Source organism: Haliaeetus albicilla, chromosome 1 (assembly GCF_947461875.1).
Source record: "Haliaeetus albicilla chromosome 1, bHalAlb1.1, whole genome shotgun sequence".
NCBI classification, from domain to species: Eukaryota; Metazoa; Chordata; class Aves; order Accipitriformes; family Accipitridae; genus Haliaeetus; species Haliaeetus albicilla.
The window spans coordinates 43,542,448-43,567,005 of NC_091483.1; the positions used below are offsets into that span (position 1 = coordinate 43,542,448).

Genomic DNA, 24,558 nt, shown 5'->3' on the forward strand with positions numbered 1-24,558 from the left:
TATCTTCAGGGAGATGCAACCTTTCCTATTATCCATAGAGCTGAATATTTGTTCAGGCATCAGAATCTCAATTACTGTTGTATCTTTCTCCCTGGCCTTGACAAAGAACAAGGAGAAGGCTACTGCCTTGACTATGCCACTCTGTTGTCCCTAATATAAAACATGAAGCATTATCTGCTTGATTTTATTCCCCAAGTGGTTCAGAGATTACCCCAGCTCTCTCATTAGGTCTTGAAACAGCGAATCTCATCAGCCAATGGAACTCAGCTTAAACCCTTATCTCCCTTTTGTGTAGGTGCCTGGGAGGAGCGCAAGGTAAACTTCTGTGAAATAGTGTAACTATTCCTTAATTAAAAAGAAAAATCCTTTGTTGTGATGACTGTATCTTGAATTTAGTACTAGTTAAGTACATAGCACACTGAAAATAAATTTTTCCATGCTGAATCGTGCTGTCTCATTGCTTATATTTCTCTGCTCATCTGTTTAGGCTTAGATTGTAAACACATTTGGGCAAAAACTAGGTTTTGCTGCTGAGCACAGTAGGCTTGTGATTCTTAACTAGGGATGTTAGACACTGTCATAGTGAAGGATCTATAATAAAACTTTAACTACAACTGTTCTAGATGCTGTTGCTGAAAATGTGTCCATGGGAAAAGTTTAATAAGATTTTTTTGCGCTCTCAAATTCCATTAAAAAAAAAAGACAACTTCTATTCAATAGATTTGCTGGTAGTATGAATGCAGAGGTGTGGGTGTTCAATTTAGCAACAAAACCATATCCGTTTGTTTTACTTCAGTTAACATCATTCATGCTGAGCACAGCTAAGAGCATAACTTCAGTTTATACCTTCTCCTTCTGACTGGATTTGATAATTCACCTGCAATTAGAGGATTAACAGGCTTCACCTGTGTAAACTCAGGGATGCACATGACTATGCACAGGTGTTTCTGGGGGCTCAGATTTTACTGCTCAGAAAATGACTTGGAGTAAAAGACTGTCAGAGGTGTGCTTCATTTAGGGTTTGTGGTGACCTGATCAGCTCTATGTAAGTGATGGGCTTCTTCAAATGGCTTAATCTGAGATCTAAGGGCACAGATACTCATAGAATCATAGAATGATTTGGGTTGGAAGGGACCTTAAAGATCACATAGTTCCAGCCGTCCCAGGCAGGGACACCTTCCACTAGACCAGGTTGCTCAAAGCCCCATCTAACTTGAACACTTCCAGGGATGGGGCATCCACAACCTCTCTGGGCAACCTGTTCCAGTGCCTCACCACCCTTACTATGAAGAATTTTGGTATCTCTCTTCTCAAGTCACATGTATTGGTGACTGTTAATGTGGTGAGAGAAGCTGTAATATAATAAAAAGACCTTGCTGTGTATCTATCTTTAAATGTATTTCTGAGATATTTTACAAATTACTGTTGAGCTGTTAATATTTCATTGTATGGTATGTGTGTCAAGCCATTGTATACCAGAGTGATGATACAAGATTTAGAAGTGAAAATTTTCCAGTTAAATGAATACTATGCATTCATAATATGCATTCAGATGGCTGTACGAGCCATCATATGCTAGTAACTCTGATTTTACAGAATTACATCTTTAAATACAGCCTGGATACACAATTTTAGTTTCTATATAAAGTTAGGGAGATCTGTGACATTCAGTTTTGGATTTTCTCTATGGAACATCTAGTATTGAATTTTGCCTCACTATATTTATGTCAAATGTGCTAGACTGTGCCTCCAAATACAGAATGTCTCCCAGGTTGGTTTTCATTTTGTAACTAGAAATTTTTATCTTCAGGGGTGGAGGAAAGGAATATCTGCTTTTATACCTGTGGGGAGGGGTTGTATGTATGAATAAAATGGTAGAGGAAGAAAAGTAAATTACAAATATACAAAAAATAAGCCATCATTTGGTTGGCCTATGATCTTTTGCTTTCCTATTCATACTTAACTATTTTTTCCCTTGTATTTTGGGTATGCTGACATGCAGATAGTGCTTATTACCTTATTATCTTTTCGTGTAATCACTGTGTGTTTGGGTTTCTTGAATTATTGTGTGTATAGCTGTAGGCATTGGAGTCTCCAGAACTGGCAGTGTGGGAGGAGCAAGGGCCATCAGGGTGCAGCTATTACTATGATTTTTTTCGTGCTTTTGAATTCTTCATTTCAAGGTTTGTCAGCTTCCTCTACAAGTTGTTCTCAAGTCACCCAAGAGATGTCTGTGGGCTCTCAGTCTGAACATTACTTTGTTAGGAATGCATACATGAATAGGACTATGTATTTAATTACTTTCCATTTCTTTGTGTTTTATATGAAAATTCTGCTTGTGGAAATGTGTATATATTTCTTAATAGCCCTTTTAAAATCAGGTTTACTTGAATCTCTCTTTTTCATCTATTGTATGTTCTGGTTTTATGGTAGTTCTGTAGTTTTGACCTTTATTAGCTTCCCTTGTGAACTTTCTTTCTCTGTATATGAGATAAGTCATAGCTCTCTGATGTTTCACTTTAATGTCTTTTTACCTGAGACCTCATTAATGTTTAATATTCATAGATGAAAAGTGAAATTTAACATCTCCATGGATCCTAGTATATATTAAACTGACAATTTAATGTGTTTCCTTTCTGACTCCTCCCCAGACCCGAGACATTTTAAAGTTAAGGTTTTTTGAGTATTGAAATATCCAGCTAAGAGAAAAAGGGGACTAATAATATTAATCCCTGTAATTGTAACAGTCATCAGTAAAAAGTCAGTTTTTAAAGAGCAGCTACTTCATGGTGCTAGCTGAGATAATATAATTTTTTCTCTGTGTCTACATGGTAGTAATGGTCCTGGCTGTAGAGAGAATTGGCCTTTAAGGGAGCCCTGGAGTTTGCCTTAGAGCCACTGAAGCATAGCTGGATATCAGATCTGCTGGGGAACATAAGGATACAGAGTTCAGCCAAGGTAGCGCGGAGGGAATAAGAGTGTTTTATGTTTATGCATAAAGACTTAGCAAAGGCAGAACCAAGACTCTCCTAAGCTGTCAGCCAGAAGGCCTGGTGAGAGCCAGCCTGCAGGAGGACGTGAGCCTGCTGGGATGAAAGCCTCCGCAAGGGCCAGGGTTAACTGGTACCACAGCTGTGACCCAGTGGGAGGCTGGCAGGAAGGTCTGTTGTCTTGAGTTTACTGGAAGACCTGCCCTCAGAGAAGGGGATTATGGAAATGGTCTGTAAGACCTTGCTGCAGCACCTTTTCTCAGGGGTGAGGGCCATGGAAAGTGCAGTACCATTTCTCTGTCTGCCATGGTTTTTGCAGAACTTACATGGCCCTTGAGCACAGTCTTTTCATTAATTCCTCAGTGCAATGCCACAGGAGGGTCTCAGGTACAAGATGCTTAGATATAGTAACTAACACTAACATTTTCAAACTTAAGTGATGACATCAGCAGGAGCTGTGGGTGCCTGTGAAAATTAAGGTGCTTATAGTTAATATAAGTAAACGCAAATTTAAATACCTATCTTTGGACTTGGGGTGGGTTCTAGTTCTTAGAATACTAAAGGTCGTCTTTAACTCAAGTAATGAACGCACATTGGAAAAGAATTATTATCTTGCGTTTTAAAGACTTTTTCAAAATCTGTGAAAGTAGTCTGTAGCAAAGGTGGATATAGATTCTTCTGCCCAGAGAACTATGATAATTAATTTTCATGTCAGTCTTGTTTTTTTTAAAAAAGGATTTTATGTTTAAAAACTTTCCGCACAGCACATAGCTCCAGACCTATCAATTTGGTGTCTATGTACTACAGGGGAAAAAGAGTCTGAGAAAACCTGAAAGTCAAATCTTTGAAGCTACGTTTGAGTTACAGTAGCTTACCCTGTTTGATGATGTGTAACCTTCAGTTCCTACCAAAAGATGGGGGACAAGGAATTAGAAATGAAAACTCAGTGTATCAGTCAAAGCTGTTCACCTTACTTTAATATGCTGTTCACATTCTGGCTGTTGATAAAATTAGATTTAACTAATCACAGTACTCCATTTAGTGAAATATACTGTGATTGGGTTTGTAATTGAAAACTATTGGCATAAAATGGAAAGGTCAGCTTAAATGGCATTAGACGGAGACGATCATCTGTTTGTCCAATTTCAAAGTTTTTGGTTCAGAGGAAAAAAATGAGGTCATTGTTTGAATTTGAAATAGTTCATTAACACCTCTCATAAGTCTTACCTCCTTCCACTCCTGTTCCTATTTTACCACCTGGGAAGAGTTTCTGTGTGTATCCGAATTCTTTAAATATGCTCTCACTGCTAGGGGAAAAATCAGCATTCGTTCAGGCACAAGCAGAAGTACAAGACCTGTTAGATCATCATTCCTAGTAGTTTGGTAATTTTAAGAATATGAATCCCATTGAACTTTAGTGTCTTTTCAGGTTTGTGACATAATTTAATCTTGACTGCCTTAATTATGTGTAAGCATTTCAGTCATTTTCCCACTTTAATTAAAAGAATTCACTGCTGCTTCATAAAATAGTGAGGTCGAGTTGGAAGTATGAAGTATATGAATGCACAACATGGGTATGTTAGGCTATTTTGTTGTCAGTCAGGGAGGGAAAAAGCATGTTACAATAAATAATTTAATCTTTCTTATTTTCAGGTAATAGTCACCTCGAGGTACTTGTCTTATTTCTTTGTCCAGTTAGTGTTAATGTTTCTTGTTGGTTTGTTTGGGTTTTTTTAATAAGCAGTTTATACTTGCTATTCTTAGTCTTATCCAATTACTAACAAAGTAATGCTGTTCTCTTCAAAGTTTCATATACTCCCAGGGTCAGCAGCAAGAGCTGAGAAGAAGTTGAAAAAATAAAAGCATTTAGTCTAGAGGAGAGAATAATTTTCATGTCCATGAAATGTAGCTGCTGGAAGGCAAATATGTTATTCCTGTCCCTGGTGAAAAGAACAAAGAAATAAAAGGCTTAAATTACAGCAAGTAATGCAGGTTAGATGAAAGGGGAAGTTTTCTAATTGCAAAAATAATGAAGTATTGAAATAGATTGCCTTGAGAGATTGTGCAATCTCTGCTATTGGAGGTCTGCAAGGGCAGATTAGTTAGACACTTCAGGGAAGTGCTTTAGGCATACCCAGTCCTGATTTCAGGTGGGGCAAGATTATGTCTCAAAGGACCTTCCAGATTTATTTTTATGATTCTGTGACTGATGGTTGAATTTCACACAATAAAACATGGCTTAAAACTTTCTGTAGTAGTGAATTTATTTTTGGTGTTTCAACAAAAATGCGCATGACGGCAGCAACAAGAACTGCCATAACATCTTAGTATTGAGATTCTGCAGAACTTTGGTATAATTTAACCTGTTCTTGCAATTAACTGGATTCAGTTAAAGAAGAGCAAAATCTGTTCTCTTTTAGTATGTTAAGGTATTCATTGTATTCTTATGTTATTGTTCAGTTGGTAGAAAGTAAGAGTGAAAACCTCACGTGAAAAGAGTATACTAAACAATGTTATTTTGTCAAATCTCCCTCAAATGACTTTATTTTTAGAGAGTTACCTATAAAAAGGTATTTGCGTGGGAATAGCTGGACTTAAAAACACTTAGAAGAAAGGAAAGGAAATTATTGTGGGAATGAGCATGAGATTGTGAAGGGAATGAGCATGAGATTGTGAAGGGAATGAGCATGGAGTTAAGTCAGGTTCAGAAAGCATGATGAGACCAACAAAAAAAACCAACCCCCAAAACCTAAACCCAATTTATTAATAGCAGGAAGAAGGATTATAGTGCAGACTGGAAAAAAATGTATTTTAAATGTAATCTAACTTTACATAGGGAAGTGAAACAGAGTCTGTAGCTCATAGCTTAGGAACTGGTTTTTTTTAAAGTAGGTGACTCTTAGACTTTTCTCATGATCATCTGTGAACATGTACAACCACCAAAAATTTTAGTTCCTTTAGTTCCAGACTTCATCACGCTGGAATCACTAGCAAGACTGCTGTTGGCCTCAGTAAACCCGGGTTAAGTTCACACAAAGCATAGAAATTGTCACGCTTCCAAAGACCTTGGAAGAGGTCTCCTTATCAGCTTCGTGTTGTCTTAAGAAAGCTGAACAAGAATGTAAACCTGTCAGTTATGTTTAATCGGCTTTTTTTCTGCAGCAGTCTGTTGAGTTTGTTTGTAAATCTCTTAGACAATGGAAATTACTATCCAATGCCGACATAGGAAAGAACTCTTCGAGAGATCGAGTAATGATACATACACTGCAGCATCAGAAGCCTGCTGATAAGAGTTGGCACTTGCATTTGGGCAGATTAGTTTGATTCAAGGTCTTCTTTAAAGTGCAAGATAATAATTCTGTTCCAGTGTGGGTTCATTACTTTAGTTAATTAAACAATGGGGTTTTTTTCTTTAATCCAGTGTAACCTAAACTGCAAATTCCAGAATTGGGTATTAATGATGCCTTTATTTGGTATGTTTTAATACCAGTTCTTGAACTGACAGATCTTTTTGCAGGAAGAGAGACTCCTAATAGGAACAGCGTTACTTTCTGTGGGTTTTATTTTGCGTAAAAGTTTTACTTTTTAATATAGATAGTCTGGAGTATTTGTAAACAGATTAGCACTATGTGACACTCAGCAAGACAGTTAAGTGTCTTCCTCCTCCATATGGGCATTGCCAAAAGCTTGAGTATTCTGCAGATCCATGCCCTTGCAACACTGTTGTGGCATGGATCAGCAAACAGCTTCAGAAATACTATTTAAACACATCAGTATTTTCCTTCTGCTGTTTGTAGAAATGTTCAGACAATTGCATAAAATAAAAAGTTACTGTATTTCACCTGCATGCAGAGGCTCTTTCATAGTACGATAATTTATCTAAAGAGATTAGAATTTAAAGCTCATTAAAACCCTGATTAAAAAATCTATTACTTTTCTTTTGTAACAATTAAAAAACTGTACCCAGAGAAGTCTATTAGCTTTTACAAATACTCTGAGGCCAAATTAAGTTTTACCTTATACTGCAGTCAAAAATATGGAATATGCTATCTCATTGCTGCAGAAACTCATTTTTTGTAGCAAATTTTTTATTTAGCACTAAAACGTGCCAGGTACCAAGTTTGGCTAAAGTTAGTTTCTGCATCTGACCTTTCTCTTACAATGCTTCTATTACAACAGGATATGCCAAAAAAAAAAAAAAAATCCATTTCTATTGAAAATATTGGTCAGCTTGGGTTATTTAAAAAAAGCAGTAATAAATGGTAGCTATTTTTTTCTAATATTGCTGGGTCTGCTGGGTCAGTGGTGTCAGATTTGCTGTAAAACTGTTATGAGCTATACCACAGAGATTTGAAGAATGTTACACTCAGGAAGAAAATAAAATTTTTTATAAGTAAAAGGTGCATCAAAGGAGAAAAAAAAATCGAAAATGCTTCTGAAATTGTTGTTGTCTCATGCAACAACAAATAAGTTGAAATTTGCTCATTAGTGATAACCTAACTGTAGTGATCATTCTGTGCTTTTTATAAAATGTGTCCAGTACTCTGTGAATATTACCTAAGAGAAGATGTGCTTTTATTAAATGAAATTCAAAGGCAAATTACTTTAGAAGTAAGTTAGCGTAAGAAAATATGATTGTTAGTCACCACTGAACAGGTATCAAAGTGAAAAATGATTTGCTACTGGAAACGCCTAACACTTGAATCCTACAAGAAGCACTTTTTGTCTTGAGTTGGTGCAGTGGCCAATATGAAACAGCATGATTTTTATCATAGTGAAAATCTAAAGACATTATTCTAAACTTGGAAAAATGCATATATCTGAAAAGTCTATTAACAATAAGTACTATCATATGTTTATTATTCATCCTTGCAATATTGCAAACTGCAGGTAGTAAAAAAATTAATCAGTCCCCAAACCGTAAATAAATTTCTGTTTCTTTTTTTTTTTTTAAATTAGATTTTAAAAAATTTAAAAAATTACTGACAATCTAATTCTTTGCCATGGACATAGGGTTTGGTTTTGGGTTTGTTTTTTTGTTTTGTTTGGGTATTTTTTTTAAATTATTTTAAGGAGAAAAGAAAGGCTGTTTATCTAAAAGAACATACTTATAATTTCCTATGACCATGTGGCACATGGCTAAAAAAACCCCAGAAACCTATCATATAATAAGTTATTTCAGGAGTCACTCACAGTCATTGTTTATATTCATCAGAAAGGTCTTACAGAGATCTTTGTTGGTTCAAAAACCAACCAATAGCCATGCTGGCAAAGATCCTGCTGAGTGTCTTCAAACCCTTTTCATGTCTTTTGATGTAAAAAATAATTTCTGAAAGAGGGAGTCATTAAAAATACGCAGCATTAACACAACATCAGGTATGATTTTTAAACTTGCCAAAAATGAATAGTCAGGTATGGATATGGGCTCTTCTGCAAGCTTACCCTGTTGTGTTGGCAAAGCCCTCTTGAGTTGAAGGAGGAGACCTGGAGAAGCAGCACAGTGTCAGCATGTGTTTTAGTTCATTTAGATCTGCCATAGATGCTTATGTTACTTGAGTTTGGTTTCTCTTCACCAAGTTGGAATTGAGACAAGTGAAAATAAAACATTAAGAAAAGATTGGTTTAGGTGTTTTAGTTATTGAGCAAATCTGTCAGCAGCTTAGACCAGCAGGCAGAAAGAGGTAGGAGTTGCTTGCTCTTAGGAATCTTTTTTTTATTATCCCTTAAGTCTAGACCCTACTTCCTGTCCTACAGTCAGTTGAAATTGTGTCATTTAGGAAGCCAAGGTTCACTGCCAGACTTTGTAGGCCGCCATTGGTAATGCATGGTGATTCCGGTTCAACAGATGCGGAGTCCAAACTCCTCTGGAATTCAGTGCATTTCATCCCCCGTCTGTGTACCTAGTAATACCCTCGTCCCCCTCCAAAGGGACAGGAGCATCTGTCTTATGGGGAGAAGCTGAGGGAGCTGGGTCTGTTTAGCCCTAACAAGACAAGGTATTTACACCCAGCATACCAGTGGGAGATGGAACCAGACCTTTCTCAGTGGTGCAGAGGGAAGGCGCAAAACGCAATGGGCACTGACTGAAATACAGAAAAATCCATTGAGACATACTGTGATGTGCCCAGGATAGCTACTTGGTGCTCTTCTGTCCCACTCCACTGTATTCTTCTGGGGATTTAGAATACTTTTGCCTGTGTTACCTGAGTCATTCTTAGCAGTCAGGAAATACAAATGTCAACTTTCAGGTTGCTTCTCCTTTATAGTAGTAAGAGATGCCAGCGTGTAACTCCTTGTTCATATGACAAATTAACTGAAGTTGCCCTGCTCCTTTCATTGAGGCGATAATAGATGTTTTGGAAATGTTAGATGTTAAAAGAAATGAGAAATAATTTTTTAAGGATAGTTTCAACATACATCAGAGTTGCGAAGCTCAGAACTTTCCTTGGTATCACCTGATATAGTCAACATAGTAGGCACCCATGAACCCTTTTCCTGGTAACTTGTAAAATATGTGTGTTTAAAATTCTACATCCTGAATGGCAGTGCATACTGCAAGCTCTTAATCCATGAATGATGGATGTAAGACATTATCTGTGCTAGAGAAGCTGTTAGTCTTCTCATACCAAAGTATATTATTAAGCAACTGTAATCCTCCATAATTTGACATGATAAATTGCAACTTTCCAGCATGGAAATGCATCCTTACGGAGTTCTCATTCACCCAGTGCTCAAGCACTCATACACTGGCTCAACAGGAAATTATGATGTTTTTTAAAACTCATGTTTTAACTTAGTTTTTTCTGCAGTTTTGTGACTTTAACAATATAACTGTAGTGCAGCAATAACAGCTTTTATACCTGTCCATAAAAATCTCAGTAATGAAATGCTTGGGGAGCTTGGCATTTTCTAAATAACATTATTAACAGCTTTAATTTGGAGTTGATGACATGATGCTACTGGGTTGTCCATGATATTCTAGAAACTAAAAGCACAGAAAGTCTGATGTAAGTGTTTCAAAAATGAAATAACCTCGAGTCATTCAGATGTCGCAGACTAAATCAAGTGCTGCCCTTTTTTTGATGTGCTGGGCTAATTATTTCTACTAATGTAAATGTCAGTGCAATGAACACTTATTTGCTGTGGTATAACAAATAAATGGCACAGGAAATCTGAGCATATGAAGAAATGCATCATGTCTTCAGCTCTATTATATTGCTTCAAGTCAAGGGTTTAGAAAACAATTCAGGTTCGTATTTTTAAAAATGTTTGTAAAGTACTTAAAATTAAAGTAAAAATAAAATTAAAAGGTAATAATTATATCTGAATGTACTCTGATTTTTTCTTCTTTTGAAAGATTCTGAACGTTAGAGCCCTTACCACCTTCTCTTGATAGCAGATAGTAGTTTTCTACATTTTACTGAACAACCTTTGCTTCGTCCTCAGTGTCTTCCAACCTAATGAGGATATCCAGATCTACGGCAGTCATTTCTCTGAAGTATGTGGGAGGGTGGCACTGTAGGATGAGGTCCCTCAAATGTTCTTCTGGCTCTCTTGTCTCTCCAGTTCTCCCTGGGCATCTCTTGTATGTCCCCAAAGTGCTGCTCCGAAGGGCAGCAGTTTTGGGAGGCGGTGGCTGGCCAGCAGCGGTGCAGGGCCAACCGAAATTGTCTGTGAATGGCATCGAGATGTGGGTGCCCCAGTGGGCAAGGCGACTGCTGCCCACTCTCCCCCCACTCCCCCCAGCCTGCCACTGCACCCGCTGCAGCCACTGCTCCCCTCCCAGAGGGACAGCATCCCAGAGAAGGACCCTGAGAAACATGTAGCCTGGGGGTTCACAACTGTCAGCTGATATTTTCAGGCTGTGCCATGCCTGCTCCTTTTATCTTTAGGAAAGATCATGGTGGATCCAAATTGCTATACTTCCATTTAAGGTCACAGGCACTTAAGGACTGTATCATACCTATTCACTCTGCAAAATATCTATATGCAGATCTCAGTTATTTTTGGTGGTTCAGATGTAAGATCTTTTTTGGTTTTTAGTCTAACACTGAAGAGATACAGGGAAGGAGAGACACACAGGTGATGTTCAGAGCTTAAGCATAAAGGTGTAGAGATGAGATAGTGTGATGTTTGGATTTTATACCTTTTCTATAGGTCAGACTGCCTTATATCAAGCACATCCGTAGGGGAAATAGTATTTTGGTTTTCATCTGTAATATCCTCAGCCAGTCACTGCCCAAGAATGGATTTTGCTTGTGTGTGCAAGTGAGAGAGCACTTGACTTCAGATTTGGGTGCTGTAGTGCTAATATTTCACTTTGATGGTCTCATGCTAAAATTTAGCATAAACAGAAAAAGGGGAAATCTTTCCAAATTAGTAGTTTTCATGACCATTCCAACTCTTGGGGAGGAAGCTTCATGAGAATGTCTGTCTTCCTATGTTTGTGATAATACCAGAAAAGAAATTTGGGAAATTGACACGTTGTGATTTTGCAGCTGATTTATAGTAAACATACGGTGGTATATCCAGTGACACCACTCTTTAAAAAGTGTTCCTTAACTTTATTCTGCTAAAGGAATGAATTTAATTGCTCAGTGGGTTCTGTTTTGTTTCTTCTTTTTTTTTTTTTTTTAATTATTGTCATTTGATCAGAGTAGTTGGTCTGAGTTGCTTAGAGTCCTGAGAGTTATCTGTGTTAGGAGGATGGAAAAAAAAATAGTGAATTATGTGTTTTACACGACACTGTTTACAAATATTATACAGGATCTTTTATTTCAAGAACAAGGAGAATCAAACAGTGGTTGTTTTTATTCTTCTCTTGAAACATCCCTGAAGCTGTCTAATCTCAGTACTACTTTACAACCTTTCTTTCCCATGTGCATCTTTTTCCTGAACAGGAACAAGTGCTTATGTTCTAGGTAAGATTATTTCTTAAAATTCATTAAACAATTGGAAATGGTTAGGCTGATCAGCATATGATGTTTTGTTAATGCAGTATTTGATTTTATGTTGGTGTTTAGTAAAATAACCCTAGAGCTAGTAAGCAAATCCTCAGGCTCAAAGTGAATCTGTAATTATGTTGTCTTTTTTGAGAAAGGTGCATTTCCATTGATATATCATCTTCCTTTGCCTGAGTCCCCTCTAATTGTCTGCCTCCAAAGAGTGAAATTAAAAATAAATGAGTTATTCAATGGAGGCACTTGTTTCTGAGTTCGAGCTTTCAAATGTCACAGCAGAGAAGCTTTTCCCCCCCCTCTGAGGGATGTAATAGTCTGTGAGTGAGGTTTTGATAATTGTGCTATTTTTTGGGCTTATCATATTCTCTGTAATTGAACCAGATGTTGAGTCTTCTCTAGAGGAGAAGGATCTTCTGAGTCTGTGTAGTACTGTATCAGTCTTGCATCCCAAAAGGTTTGAGGTTAATGTGAAAATGAAATAGTAAGGCAGATGCTGTATGTAATGTTGCTGTAGGTGGGTAATGCCTTTCAGACTGAAACACTTAAAAATGTGCAACTCACAGCTGCATACTACGTGTAACAAATGGTTGGATGATAAATTGTTGTAGGATTTTTTTGACAGCCGGTCAAAATCCAGCTCTTTGTGTACAGAGTGATATTTACTATTATAATAGTGCTACAATGATAAAAATAGTTCTTGAGTTCTGTAGAGGCAGACTGCACTATTTGTGAGTGACTTTCAGAAATGTTTTGGAGGGGAAAACCCTGAGTATGCTTCAGCTAATCAGCTGGGCTGGTTTCTCATTCCTATGTATTGATATGTCACTAAAGAACACATATAAGCATCGCTTCTATGTTAGGGTGAGGTACTGGTGGGGGCAGGCATGCCTGGGTCTTCTCCTTTTTCATACCTTGGTTTCCACTGGAAAGAAGCCCTACTGCATATGTTGGAAGGAACCATAATGTTCTCCAGTCATGCTTCCCATTTCTTAGGCCCTAGCATATACCAAAACAGTATTGTTACCCTTGCAGTTACAGGTATATGTAGACCTAACACTTCACACCAATCTTGCAGTGTTGCTGCTTTTTAAATATATGAGAACCCAGAATGTGCAAACAGACTCCAGAATACTTTGTCTCCGATGAGCTATGGCTTAGTAATTTGCTTAGCCACAGATTAGTAATCCTTGATAAATATTTGTTTTATGGGCTGGAACCAAGCTTATTTGATTATTTGTTTAAATGTCTAAACCCAATTTTGTGCTGAATTGATAAGGTTTTATAGCATGAATTTAATCTTTTTGGTCTGGCTGCTCATGTTACCCCTAAAATGAAGAATTCCTTTTGTTGCTGTCCTGGTTACAGCTGGGATAGAGTTAATTTTCTTTCTGGTAGCTAGTATAGTATTATGTTTTGGATTCAGTATGAGAAGAATGTTGATAACACCGATGTTTTCAGTTGTTGCTAAGTAGTGTTTAGTCTAAAGTCAAGGATTTCTCAGCTTCTCGTGCCCAGCTAGCAAGAAAGCTGGAGGGGCACAAGAAGTTGGGAGAGGACACAGCCAGGACAGCTGACCCAAACTGGCTAACAGTGTATTCCATACCATGGGACGTCATGCCCAGTATATAAACTGGGGGGAGTGGGGGCAGGGGGATCACCGCTCAGGGACTAACTAGGCATCGATTGGCAGGTGGTGAGCAATTGCGTTGTGCATCATTTGTATATTCCAATCCTTTTATTATTACTGTTGTCATTTTATTAGTGTTATCATTAACATTATTAGTCTCTTCTTTTCTGTTCTATTAGACTGTTCTTATCTCAACCCATGAGTTTTACTTCTTTTCCCAATTTTCTCTCACGTCCCAATGGCGGGGGGGGGGCAGTGAGTGAGCGGCTGTGTGGCGCTTTGTTGCTGGCTGGGGTTAAACCACGACAGTTGCCTTCTTTAGCATTTCTACCTATGTGGTGTGGTTAATTTTATTTGAGTTTAGCCCATCAGCTTATGGTTAAACATGTGTTCAGCAAAAATTCAGAATCAGGGTCTGTTAGCACATTCGATCTTGTGAAGTGACTTCATATTCACCTACTCAGAACTTGTCTTTCTGAGATTGACCGTAGAGGTTGGGATGTGGTTTCTGGGCTTTTTTGTGCGTACTTACAAGTAGCAACACTATCTTGGTTATTATTATCTAGCCATTATACCAGATGCTCATAGCCTGTGTTTAACAAAACCAGAGTTTGTTCTAGTTTGATGCAAAATGGTGTAAATTAACAATGTATCCAAAAAGTTGGAGAACTGAGAAAAAAAAGTAGAGAGTATGTAGGGAGAAGGCAAGGCTAGAATAAGACCATTAAATTATTTTTCCCCCCTTTTTTTTTCCTTATCCTTCCTTTGCTTACTTGCCAGCTAGAGATGTTTTAGAAATGGGGGCTCTTCCAGTTGTCATCTGGAAGAAGGAGGCATGTGAGTATACTTAGACAGAGTTTTACAATGGAGCCTTTTAGCAGGTTTAAAACATTCCAGAAACTGTGTTTTAAGGTCTTCAAAATGCAATTTGTTTACCCTTAGGCAGAAATGAAATGGAGGAACCATTTTTCTCAAGTGCTTTTGTATCTTGCTAAGGAATATAGTAACATCAAAAAAGAAAACAAAAGTTCTTTCAGTTGAGGGACTGAAGGCAGTTTTGATTTCTTCAGAGCTGTAGAGTTTTCACTGCAAAACTCTTGCTTTCCTTAGAGTTTGGCTGTGAAACTCTACATCCCTTCCTAAGGCCTGTTTCATGCTCACTGCAGAAGTAAAACTAGTGTGTACACAGGGTGAATTTCATGAAGTCTAGTCCCTCTCATGGCCACAATGTTCACTCCTCATTGAGATTATGCTGTCTGAATACCACTCTTAGGAAGCTACTTGCAAGGGCACTGTATTTAATTCCCCACTACACTGAAAGAATATTAGAGCTAAAAAATCACCATGGTATTGATTTCTCTTAACAGTATGTATTTTGATGGGAGACAGTTAAGGGATTTATTTTTAAAAAAAAACAACCCAACAATCCAAACAAAACCCTCAGTCATTAAACAGGGACTTACGATGGCATCAAGACAATGTTTTTGGATTTGTTTGTTTCCCATTTCCTCTTAGGGCAATGTAACCCTTCCAAATATGAGCCACAGCAAGACGTCATTTAGTTTTGTGTGTATCACACGGTATTTGGATTTATATTTATCCTTTTGCTAGATTAATTTTAGCGAATGTATTTATTTAACTATATTATGCTTGCAAGAGGGCCCCCTGGTACATTAGACTTGTAAATGTTATCAGGTAAAGTACCTACAAGTAATTAATATTTTCTAGAGTAATGGCATCAAAATGCAAATAGGCAACAGGAAACCAGCTGCAAACTCTGCTACTTGGCTTTCTTTCAGTGTGCTGCAAACTTGCCTTTTAAATAACTATTTTTAGGGAAATAAGACAGCATAGGAATATAGGGTCACAAAAATAAAGTTTATCCTGGTTTTGATAGTTTTGATAGTCTTGAATTTTTGGGACCAAGTGGTTTACACTAGCTGTTCCCATATCAACAAGGGATAGAAGCTTAATTGAAGCCAGTCTGTCTGGGCCTGACTTTATAGAGCCAATTAGTGCTTTGGAGTGGATGATTTTAGGAATTTGGGCTCAAGAGTCCTGGTTAACTTTGTTGCAGCCTGTGTTCTACCTTACGCTTCTGATTTTAAGAAACAAGCTATTTCATATTACTATTAGAACATTAGCATTATTTGAACTCCGTAATTATTGAAATTAATGTGTTCATTTCAAGGACATGAAAGGTTAGATATTTTGATAACATGAAATAGTCTTATCAGGGTATCTTCAATTCTTCAGTTCTTCCAGGTGTGAACCTCTGACTTTTATTATATTAAAACATGACGACAGACTGTTTTCTTGGAATATATCTGCAAAAGTTGTAATAGAGGAATAAACACAGGCTGGATTGCATTTTGGTGATATGTAACATAAGTTGCCTTTAATATTAAAACTAAAAAAAGTAGGTCATAGTAGCAGAATGTGATGGATTTTTCTCAGTAACTCAGGTATTTATTGGAGAGCACTGAGCTCACAACACTTTGCCCTGAATATCCAACATTCTCAGAAATATCAGCTGGCCCAAAGCAGAGGTTTTCTGCATGGATCTTTGTCAGCCAGGATTTCTGGCATCCTTTGCTTGAGGGTAACCAGCCATGCCTGGCATTCCTCACTTCTTGCTTACAACTCTGAAAGCCGTCAAACCCCAGTTTTAAGGATGGCTTAGCTACTAGATCCACACCGTGTAGCTTGGCAAATATTTGTCTGTCCTAAAAAGAGAAACCCTAACTGAAAAGGCTGGGACAACTTCACGTGGAGCCACTGAGTATCATCCAGTATTGTGCTGCCAGTAGTGTAAAATCAGTAAGAGAAGATGGGTGAGTCCAATGTTCATTGGGTTTACATACTTCATACATGAAGTTCAGAGCATCGCTCTTACATATGCGTAAGATTTTTGTAGAGCTTTCAATATTTCCTAGTAGAAGGCTGATCAAATGTTGCTTCCCTGGAACTGCTTTTCAAGTGTGTTTTCACCTACCCTTTGATAACAACATTTGTAACATGCATTATACGTATGCGCTTTGTTCTGGACAACTTACTGGTTCAAGCCTAGAATTAACAGAACTAGAGTTTTCATGTTACTCCTAAGCAGCAATGAATTGCTTCTTCACTTTCTTCAGCACAGATACAGTAGATCATCTTCGTTGCTTGTCAAAATTTTCTCTGCTTCTTTTACCTCATATTTTGTAAATTAACCATTTAAAAAAAGGCTGACTTCATTTGAAACCTTCTGCAACTTTGTACTACTTCCTACGGATCTAAATTTTGTGTACTTATAATGTGCTTCTAATGGTACTTTACTATTTTATTTTTTATAAATTACCAGCATTTGGCAGAAAGAATGAGAAAAAAGAAAAGCTCTAGAAAGATAAATTTGCTTAGAAGCAAAAAGCAGTTCTTCGATTTACTCAAGAATTTGGAGTCTGGAAAGGAGAAGTGAACTTACCAACTGCGTGTTGCATGGGGGATTTTTGCTGGTTATTTTGGGGGGAGGTTGGTGGGTTTGGTTTTTTCCCATTATCTCTTACCATGAAAAAAGATCTACAGGATTTAAAAGTGCTTTGAGGGTCTCTTTGCTCTGTGCCTCTGATGCAGTGAGCCTGGCCTTATGTGTTATGTAACTCATCATTAGCTATTTAAACAAACAAACAAACAACAACAAAAAACCCCCCACAACCCAAAATTAAAGGGGGACTTTGAAAGGTGCTGAGTAACTATAACTCCAGTTTTGCACAAGTGACAGTTTAAGGAAGACATCAAGGTACTTCATGAGTTAGAGGATGAGGCATTTTTGGAACCTGTTCAGTTTTAGTGGTCCATTTACTTCATGAGCTTCTTGCCAAGCAGTCATAGCAGGACACTGCTGGAAAGAGAAATTTTAAACACAAGTTGTTTGACATACTTCCCTTAATTGTTTGTCAAGAACTAAATTAATGTTTTTTTCTCACACTATTTAGAAAAATAGCTTCATTTACCACAGTAAAGTTTAAATATTTGCACTGGATAAACTGAATGTTTTATTTGCTTGTGCCATATAACTGTTCTTCTGTAATAATGCAAACCATATATGTATGTATATATTTATTTTTTTTGTTTACTGTTTTCACAGACACTTCCACTGGGGCTGGGAGACGGACAGCTCTTTACCTGGACTGATGGCTTGAAAAGGAAGGACTGGCATGATTATGAAAGCATTCAAAAAGATGCTATGCGTTCAGGTATACATAAGTTCAGAGCAAATTTAAGTGGTTTATTCATTCTTTCTCCATATGGTTATTTTTTCTTTTATGTTAGCTAAAAAGCATTCCTAACAGGCTTTTTTTGATTGCAGCATGTCACAAGGACATAATGTTCTGAGCTGAGGGGTCAGACCAAGCACAAATACCTTATCTCTGAAAATAGCCAAGTGAAAATAAAAATAATGTGTTTTATGCGAATAGCTATACAATGATTGTACAAGGAAATGGGCAAAAATATTATTAACAAAATATTTTTGATGTTGAAATCAGTTGTTATACTGTGACCAAATATAAGCAAAAGTGTTCTTTTCCAAAGGGACATATGTTACAACTGAAGTTGGGTGGTCCTTCAATCAGTGGATAAAACCTGAGTCCAGTATCTATAACTGCCAAGAACATCCAAGGTTATGTGAGAAACAAACGCTGACCCTTTTAACGTTGTCGAAGTCCAATCCTTTAGTCTTGCTAAAGCTACTTCACTTCATTCTGACAGTCTAAAATTATTTGAAAATGAGAGCAAATTGTATTTGTAGATACACTGAAGGACACTTTGTTACAGTGAGTAATGTCATTTTAATGTACCTTCATGTGCTGTATGCCATATGTGCAAAGAAAGGTTTGTGTTCCTCATTATGTCATCAGAGCATGTTCAGATTTGAATCTTTCTTTTATAATTTACACCTATTCAACATAAGATGAATTAAATTAAAAGGAAGGAAGGGAAACAGCAGTTGAATTGCACCTTAATCAGTGTCTGAAAGTCATTATTTTACAAAGGGCAATCTACTATTATAAAATAAATTATGCTATCTTGATCCCACTGTCAGAGGACAGCCAACACCTCTGCCAAAATATGTCTATAACTGAATCCAATTGACAGATTCATAAGACTTGGGAAGTACTTAATTTTGCAGGGGCCTGAACAAGTAAAATGTTTCAAGTGTACATTAATTTTGTAAACCATTTTTCCCTTTCTCTTTTGAATCTTTTTGATCACTAACTAAAAAAAATTATCCTTCCTTCACACCTGTGCTTAGGAGGAAAAAAGGTGGGGAGGGGGTGCAGTTATTCTAGGCATCTTAGGAGTTGTCAGATCAATGTTAATTGTGTTCCAAATTGCTAAGTGTAAAATGACAACTATCTAAGAGAGTAGGTACAAAATAGAAGCAGCAAGTATTTAGAAACATGCACATGTGTAGGGAATATCACATGTTATCTGATTAGAATGGACCTTTGTGAGGGATATGCACTGATGCTTTGGCAATGTACTTTTGATTCCTGAATACATAATGTGGACCCCATATTTTTTTGGAAAATAAACAATAATACTTACGATTATCTGATGGATAGCTATAGCATTGCCAATGTACTGCAAGCTACTGCATGGAGTTGGCTAAGAAATTATCAAAACATGTTATGTAGCTTTGTAATTCCCAGTCCTACTGGGAACATTGTAACTGTAGTAGAGTGCCCTAGTATGAGAATCTTTTTTCCAGTAAACTTCTCTTCTTGGTAGTAATAATAATAATACTTAAAATATTCTGACTTACTTATGGTTTTATTGGCTTCCTTGTGATAGTGTTTGCTGAATGTGACCATTTAAGAAATCTTTTTTATTTCTATCTCATTATTATTCATTAGATTAACTTCTAATTATTTTTTTTTCTTTGAAAATCACAATATAGTAATACAAATGCAAAGCTAAAGTATCTCAATGCACTCTTTGGGACATACTATATAGTTTCTGTCCCTAAAAACATAACAAAATATAGCTGAAACCAACTTTTAATTAAAAATCAATCTAAAGGCATGAAATAACACCAGTAAAAGGGCTTCTCAGGACATTTCAGGAAAGGCAGTCAATGCTTGTTACACAGAAAAGAAGAAAGGAGTGAAGTCTTTTTTTAATTCAGTTTAGCTGTTTATCTGTAAAGCTTACAATTTCCTGAGCACTGGGAATGTGAATTTCATAAATATAATTTTGGAGAGGTGCTAGTTTCTCCATGGCTAGTTCTTCTATTTCAAGGCCAAATATTTTGATCCCCTTTTTTCCAACAAATTAAAACCAATGTTCCTGAATTTGAGTGGTCTCTCCTCAATGGAAATCATGCATTATTTTTTTTAAAGCTAAAGAGAAAAGCCATTTGCAGGACGCGCAGAAAAATGGTACTATTTCTATTTATTTCAGGTGTTCTAGCTCTTTTTTTTTTGGGCTTTAAAATTACAAATGATCTTGCGTATAAATGCCAAAGTTAGCTTATGTTACTTTTGGTTTTGTGGGGCTTTGTTGGATGACCCGAGGTTCAAATGTATGTTTATGGTGTTTCTACCATTAGTTCACATTCTGTTAGCCTGATGATGGTACTTGAGAAGGACTGAAGTGAATAATGGAGTGGCAAGGCTTTACATGTAGCCAAAACATAACATTCAAAGACTCTTGCAGAGACAGAGGCTTCAATAACTGGTACTGCTTTTTCAGCTTCTCATTTATATGGAATTTGCTCATGGTATAGATCCTTCCAAGGTCAGTTTCCTTCAGCTGCTATTATTTGCTGAGGTCCTTTTGAGTGGAAAACACTGTTGTGGGCTTCCCACCTGAGAAAACAAAGGATGGTACAGATGCAATCACACCATAGTTGCTGCTTACTGTCACTGTTCCATCAGTGAGGGTCTGAAGCTGTCTGGTGTCCGCCTGTGCCACACAGTTTTTATTTAATGTTCTTTGATAGCTTAGAGTCCCACTCTGTAGGATATCAGTTTTACAGCAGAAGACACATTAACTAGTAGCTACACTGGTAATCTAAAGACCTGTGATATGTATTCCTGGTGGGTATTTCTTGGGATGAGGTGCTTACTTTTGGAAAATATGTGCCTTCTGCATTAAGAATAGAAGCATATCTGAAGCTCTTTCACATAGCAAAGTCCAAGCATGCCTCTTCAAATGTGCGTAAGATTACATCTAGACTTGGACATCAGATTGTCTTTTTTTAGTGCCCTTGCAGATTGTTACGCTGTTCTGAATGCAGAAGCAATGTACTCTTACTGGAGATATGTGTGTGTGTGTGTGTATATTTTACTCCACTGCTAATGACATTACAGAAAGAAATAAGCTCATCATGCAGGTATACCAATGTAAGATGTCACAGGTAGTATGGCCTGCAATTAAGGCAGCAGTCTGGGAGTCTATAAATTTAAGTATAATTTCCAGTTTTCTCACAGGTGTTTCATTTTCTCTGTGACTTGATTTCCTGGAAAGAGGTCGCGCTTTCTGGCTCTGTTAATGTTGTAGGATATTATTTCTTACTGGTGGAGAAAATGCAAAGCAGTCTTTGGAGTCATAATTCCTTAACAACTAATTTGTCCAACAGCCATATTTTTTCTGTACCCTAGTAAAAATCTGTAAATTGGCATGTGATGTGGGACTGCACTGCTATCAGTTTTGCTTATCACAGCAAGTCCAGTGGGCTGCGCACAGGTTTCTCTGAGATACTGCCATGATCTTACCGATACTGTTGCACAGATGCACAAAACAGCAATTAGCTCCTACGCCTATTCCCAGCTGTATCTTCTGTAACAGAATACCTACTGTACAGCCACCACTGAAGGGAAAGTATCATTCAGTCTGCTTGGTTTCCCTCTCTGACTTCAAACCATATGTCATTTTGATTTAGAAAGGAAAAGAAAAAACATACAACACACCTCTGGAATCAACAACTTGCATTTTCTGAAGGTAAGGGGACACATAGATGGGTTAAAAATCCCCCACTGACAGATCTGCAGATACAGTTGCCATGTGAGTGATTCCTTCATCTCCAGAAATGACCATGCAATACCGGCACAAATGGTTACAATTTAATAAATAATTTCTTAGTGGTCAAATGCAAGATCGGTGAAACAGATACTTCATGCCATCCCAGTTAGGTCATCTTCTTGCAAAGAAGGAATGACTTGGGGATCCACAGGTTACTTGTGAAGTATTTTTTGCTGTGTATGAAAAGACTGAAGTGGTCCTAGAGAGATACAGAAAGAGATTCATTTACATGATACTGGTAAAAGTATTATTTAGTCAGTCAGTGTAGATGGAATGCCCAGCCTTTCTTAAAGAAATTATGTATGGATCATTGCTGAAAAAAGAACATAACATTGAAAGCATCGTGATGTTTAGTATTGATGTTTTCCAAACAAGACATCTCAATTTTTCATTTCAAAATGATGCTTTTTCTTGGAAATTGATTGTTTTAAAATCAAAAAAATTGAGAGGGGTTTTTTTTTAAATGCGTTATTTTTAAATCCCCCCAATTGTTTTTTTTCTCTTTGTCTAGAAAATTGGAAATCAGTTATTCATGTGTTCCTGTTGCTTACCTTACCTGTACAGAATTTTTGAAACTCACAGGGCACCAGATGAGACACAGGAATGATGCTGGTCCAGGTGATTGAGAGATGAGTCTATTATGTTTGAGAAGTTTTCCCCATACATATTTGTATTGCTGAAGGTTGTTCTTTAAAAAAGAAAAAAGAAACAAAAGCCACACAAACAAAACCAAAACAAACAAAGAAAACCGAGCCACACTGAGACACAGTATTAAAGATATTTGTGTGGGATATTATGCATTAGTTTATGTTCAAGGCTAACTAAAGAGCACCCCTATTTTAAATGTGCATATAAACAGACTAACCAGTGTCTGTTCCATCTGTTATTGGAAGGAAAGACTGCACCTTGTTACACTGTTCATTTAGGAAACACATTTCTTGCTCTTTTCAGCTACTTTGATAAATAACCTTTCATATAGCCAAATTTTTCATCCTCTATCCATTGTCACTGGAAGTATTCCATTCCAAAATTTCTAATTCTGTCTGGAATCTTGTAGTTCTTTGCTATGATAGAATGATTTTGACAGGTTAATTGTATATTTTTTTGTATGCTATCATGTTTACTCTTGCTTTTTTAATATGAGTTAGGAAAAGCACCAGAACTACTTCTCTACTACCAATTCATTTGCTATTTTACTTGCAGCTTATATCTCTTTCCCAAGTTTTTAATGCAGTTTCAATATTTTCAGTCTCTCTGAGTGGAAATAAGACTTCCAAAACAGTTCTAAGAATTTTAGTTGGTTAATTTTGATACAAGAATGCAAGAAGCCAATAGAGGGAATGTGCTGTTGGGTTGCAGAAGTACTAATTGCTATACTGTTGGTAGAACAGGGAAGATAGCCCATTAGTTGCCAGTTATCCAAGCCCTGATTTACTAAAAGGCAGAAACGAGCATTTAATGACTTGAATAGATGTAGTGAAATGAAAATTATTTCATTCAGTCAACCCAATCACTTTCATTTTTCTCTGAATATTACTCTGTCATTACCTCAAAACCAGTGATTGAAATATAGGAAAAGGAATGCAAAAGTTTACCTTAAAAAAAAAAAAAAGAAAAAAAAAGGGTAATTCCTGACTACACAGTTGTGATAGATACTTTGGGGGGAGGGGGGGGAAAGATGTTTAATTGTTTCCATTTTCTGAAGTAAGCCATTAAGTCAATCAGATATTACAATGGAGGAGGAGGGGACAGAATAAGCTGATCAGAGAAACTGACTTCATTGGAGCTGATATGTCATCTTTTTGACAAGAAATCAGCATTTAAAATAAGAGCTGTTTCTATTAATTTATTTTCCTCTGGGAATACAACTGATGACATGCCTTGATGAAGAATATGCTTAATTTGCATTAAAAAATAGGAGAACTATAAACAAATGCAAATCTTACATCTGTCATAATTTTTGTTTCGGTAAGTAGTAAACAATGTCTTATGTATATCAAAAAAGCGTTCTTGCATTGCAGTTCAGAGTTTTCAGTGCACCCTATGTAAATGCAGCTTGCGTAGTAATAACCTAGGTAGCTACCAGTATGCATATTAGTCCAGCTACAGCAACACTGATTGTATCATGGAAGAGTAAATCTGCCTGCATCTCTGGATAGGGAAGAGATCCTGGATGCTGAAGCCCCTAATAATGCCATTTATCAGCTACTGACTTGGCAAGTTTCTTCGTTTCATCAGAGATTTCCCTACTTCTCTTCAGTTGTCTGGGGAGGAGTCTGAGGACATGTCTATCAAGATGTTAATTTCAGGAGCATGGCAACTGCTTTGGCACCAATGGCCACTGATTTTCCAGCCTTTCTGAGCAGAACTAGGAGTCTGAGATCCCTGAATGCTCCCAGGAGGGATGAGATTCACAGGAGAGAGCCATGAAGGCCTAAGGTACTAAATTCAAAAGCATCCATGAGAAGAAATTCTGTTTATTCCACCTCTATCTTTATGTCCTGGGTAGTGAGACTAAGAGTCCTAGAGAATCAGTCAATGTCAGTTTTACTCCATTTCTGAAAGTTATTTTATACATTTCCCTCAAGAAATTCTCAGCCGTATGTGTTCATCAATTACAAGTAATAGCAGTAATGATGAATTACAGCCCTTCTCGGATGAGAGGAAGGATGCAAATGTGTAATTCTTGGGCTTTTAAAGAAGTACAGATTGAATCTTTATATTTTAATATGGTGCTATTTCTGATCATGAAAAGCTATTTCTAACTACAAGTGATAGCTTTCCTATTGTAAAATACTGCAAAGGGGGAACTGGAGGAATAGAAGAATGGAAACTTTCCAGCTGAGCAGAACTGATGGAAAACAAAAAATAAGGTTTAATTCTGAAAAAATTTTTACCAATTCTATTAATGAAA

At 37.0% G+C, this 24,558-nt stretch overlaps 1 protein-coding gene across 1 annotated transcript in view; it reads left to right on the forward strand.

Annotated features, from left to right (window-relative positions):
- GALNTL6 (polypeptide N-acetylgalactosaminyltransferase like 6) overlaps positions 1-24,558 on the forward strand; it is a 513,294-nt gene that overhangs the window by 158,491 nt on the left and 330,245 nt on the right. The window contains exon 2 of the mRNA XM_069787019.1: positions 17,704-17,812. Within this exon, the coding sequence (XP_069643120.1) occupies positions 17,704-17,812 (109 nt within the window). The remainder of the gene's footprint in view (positions 1-17,703; positions 17,813-24,558) is intronic.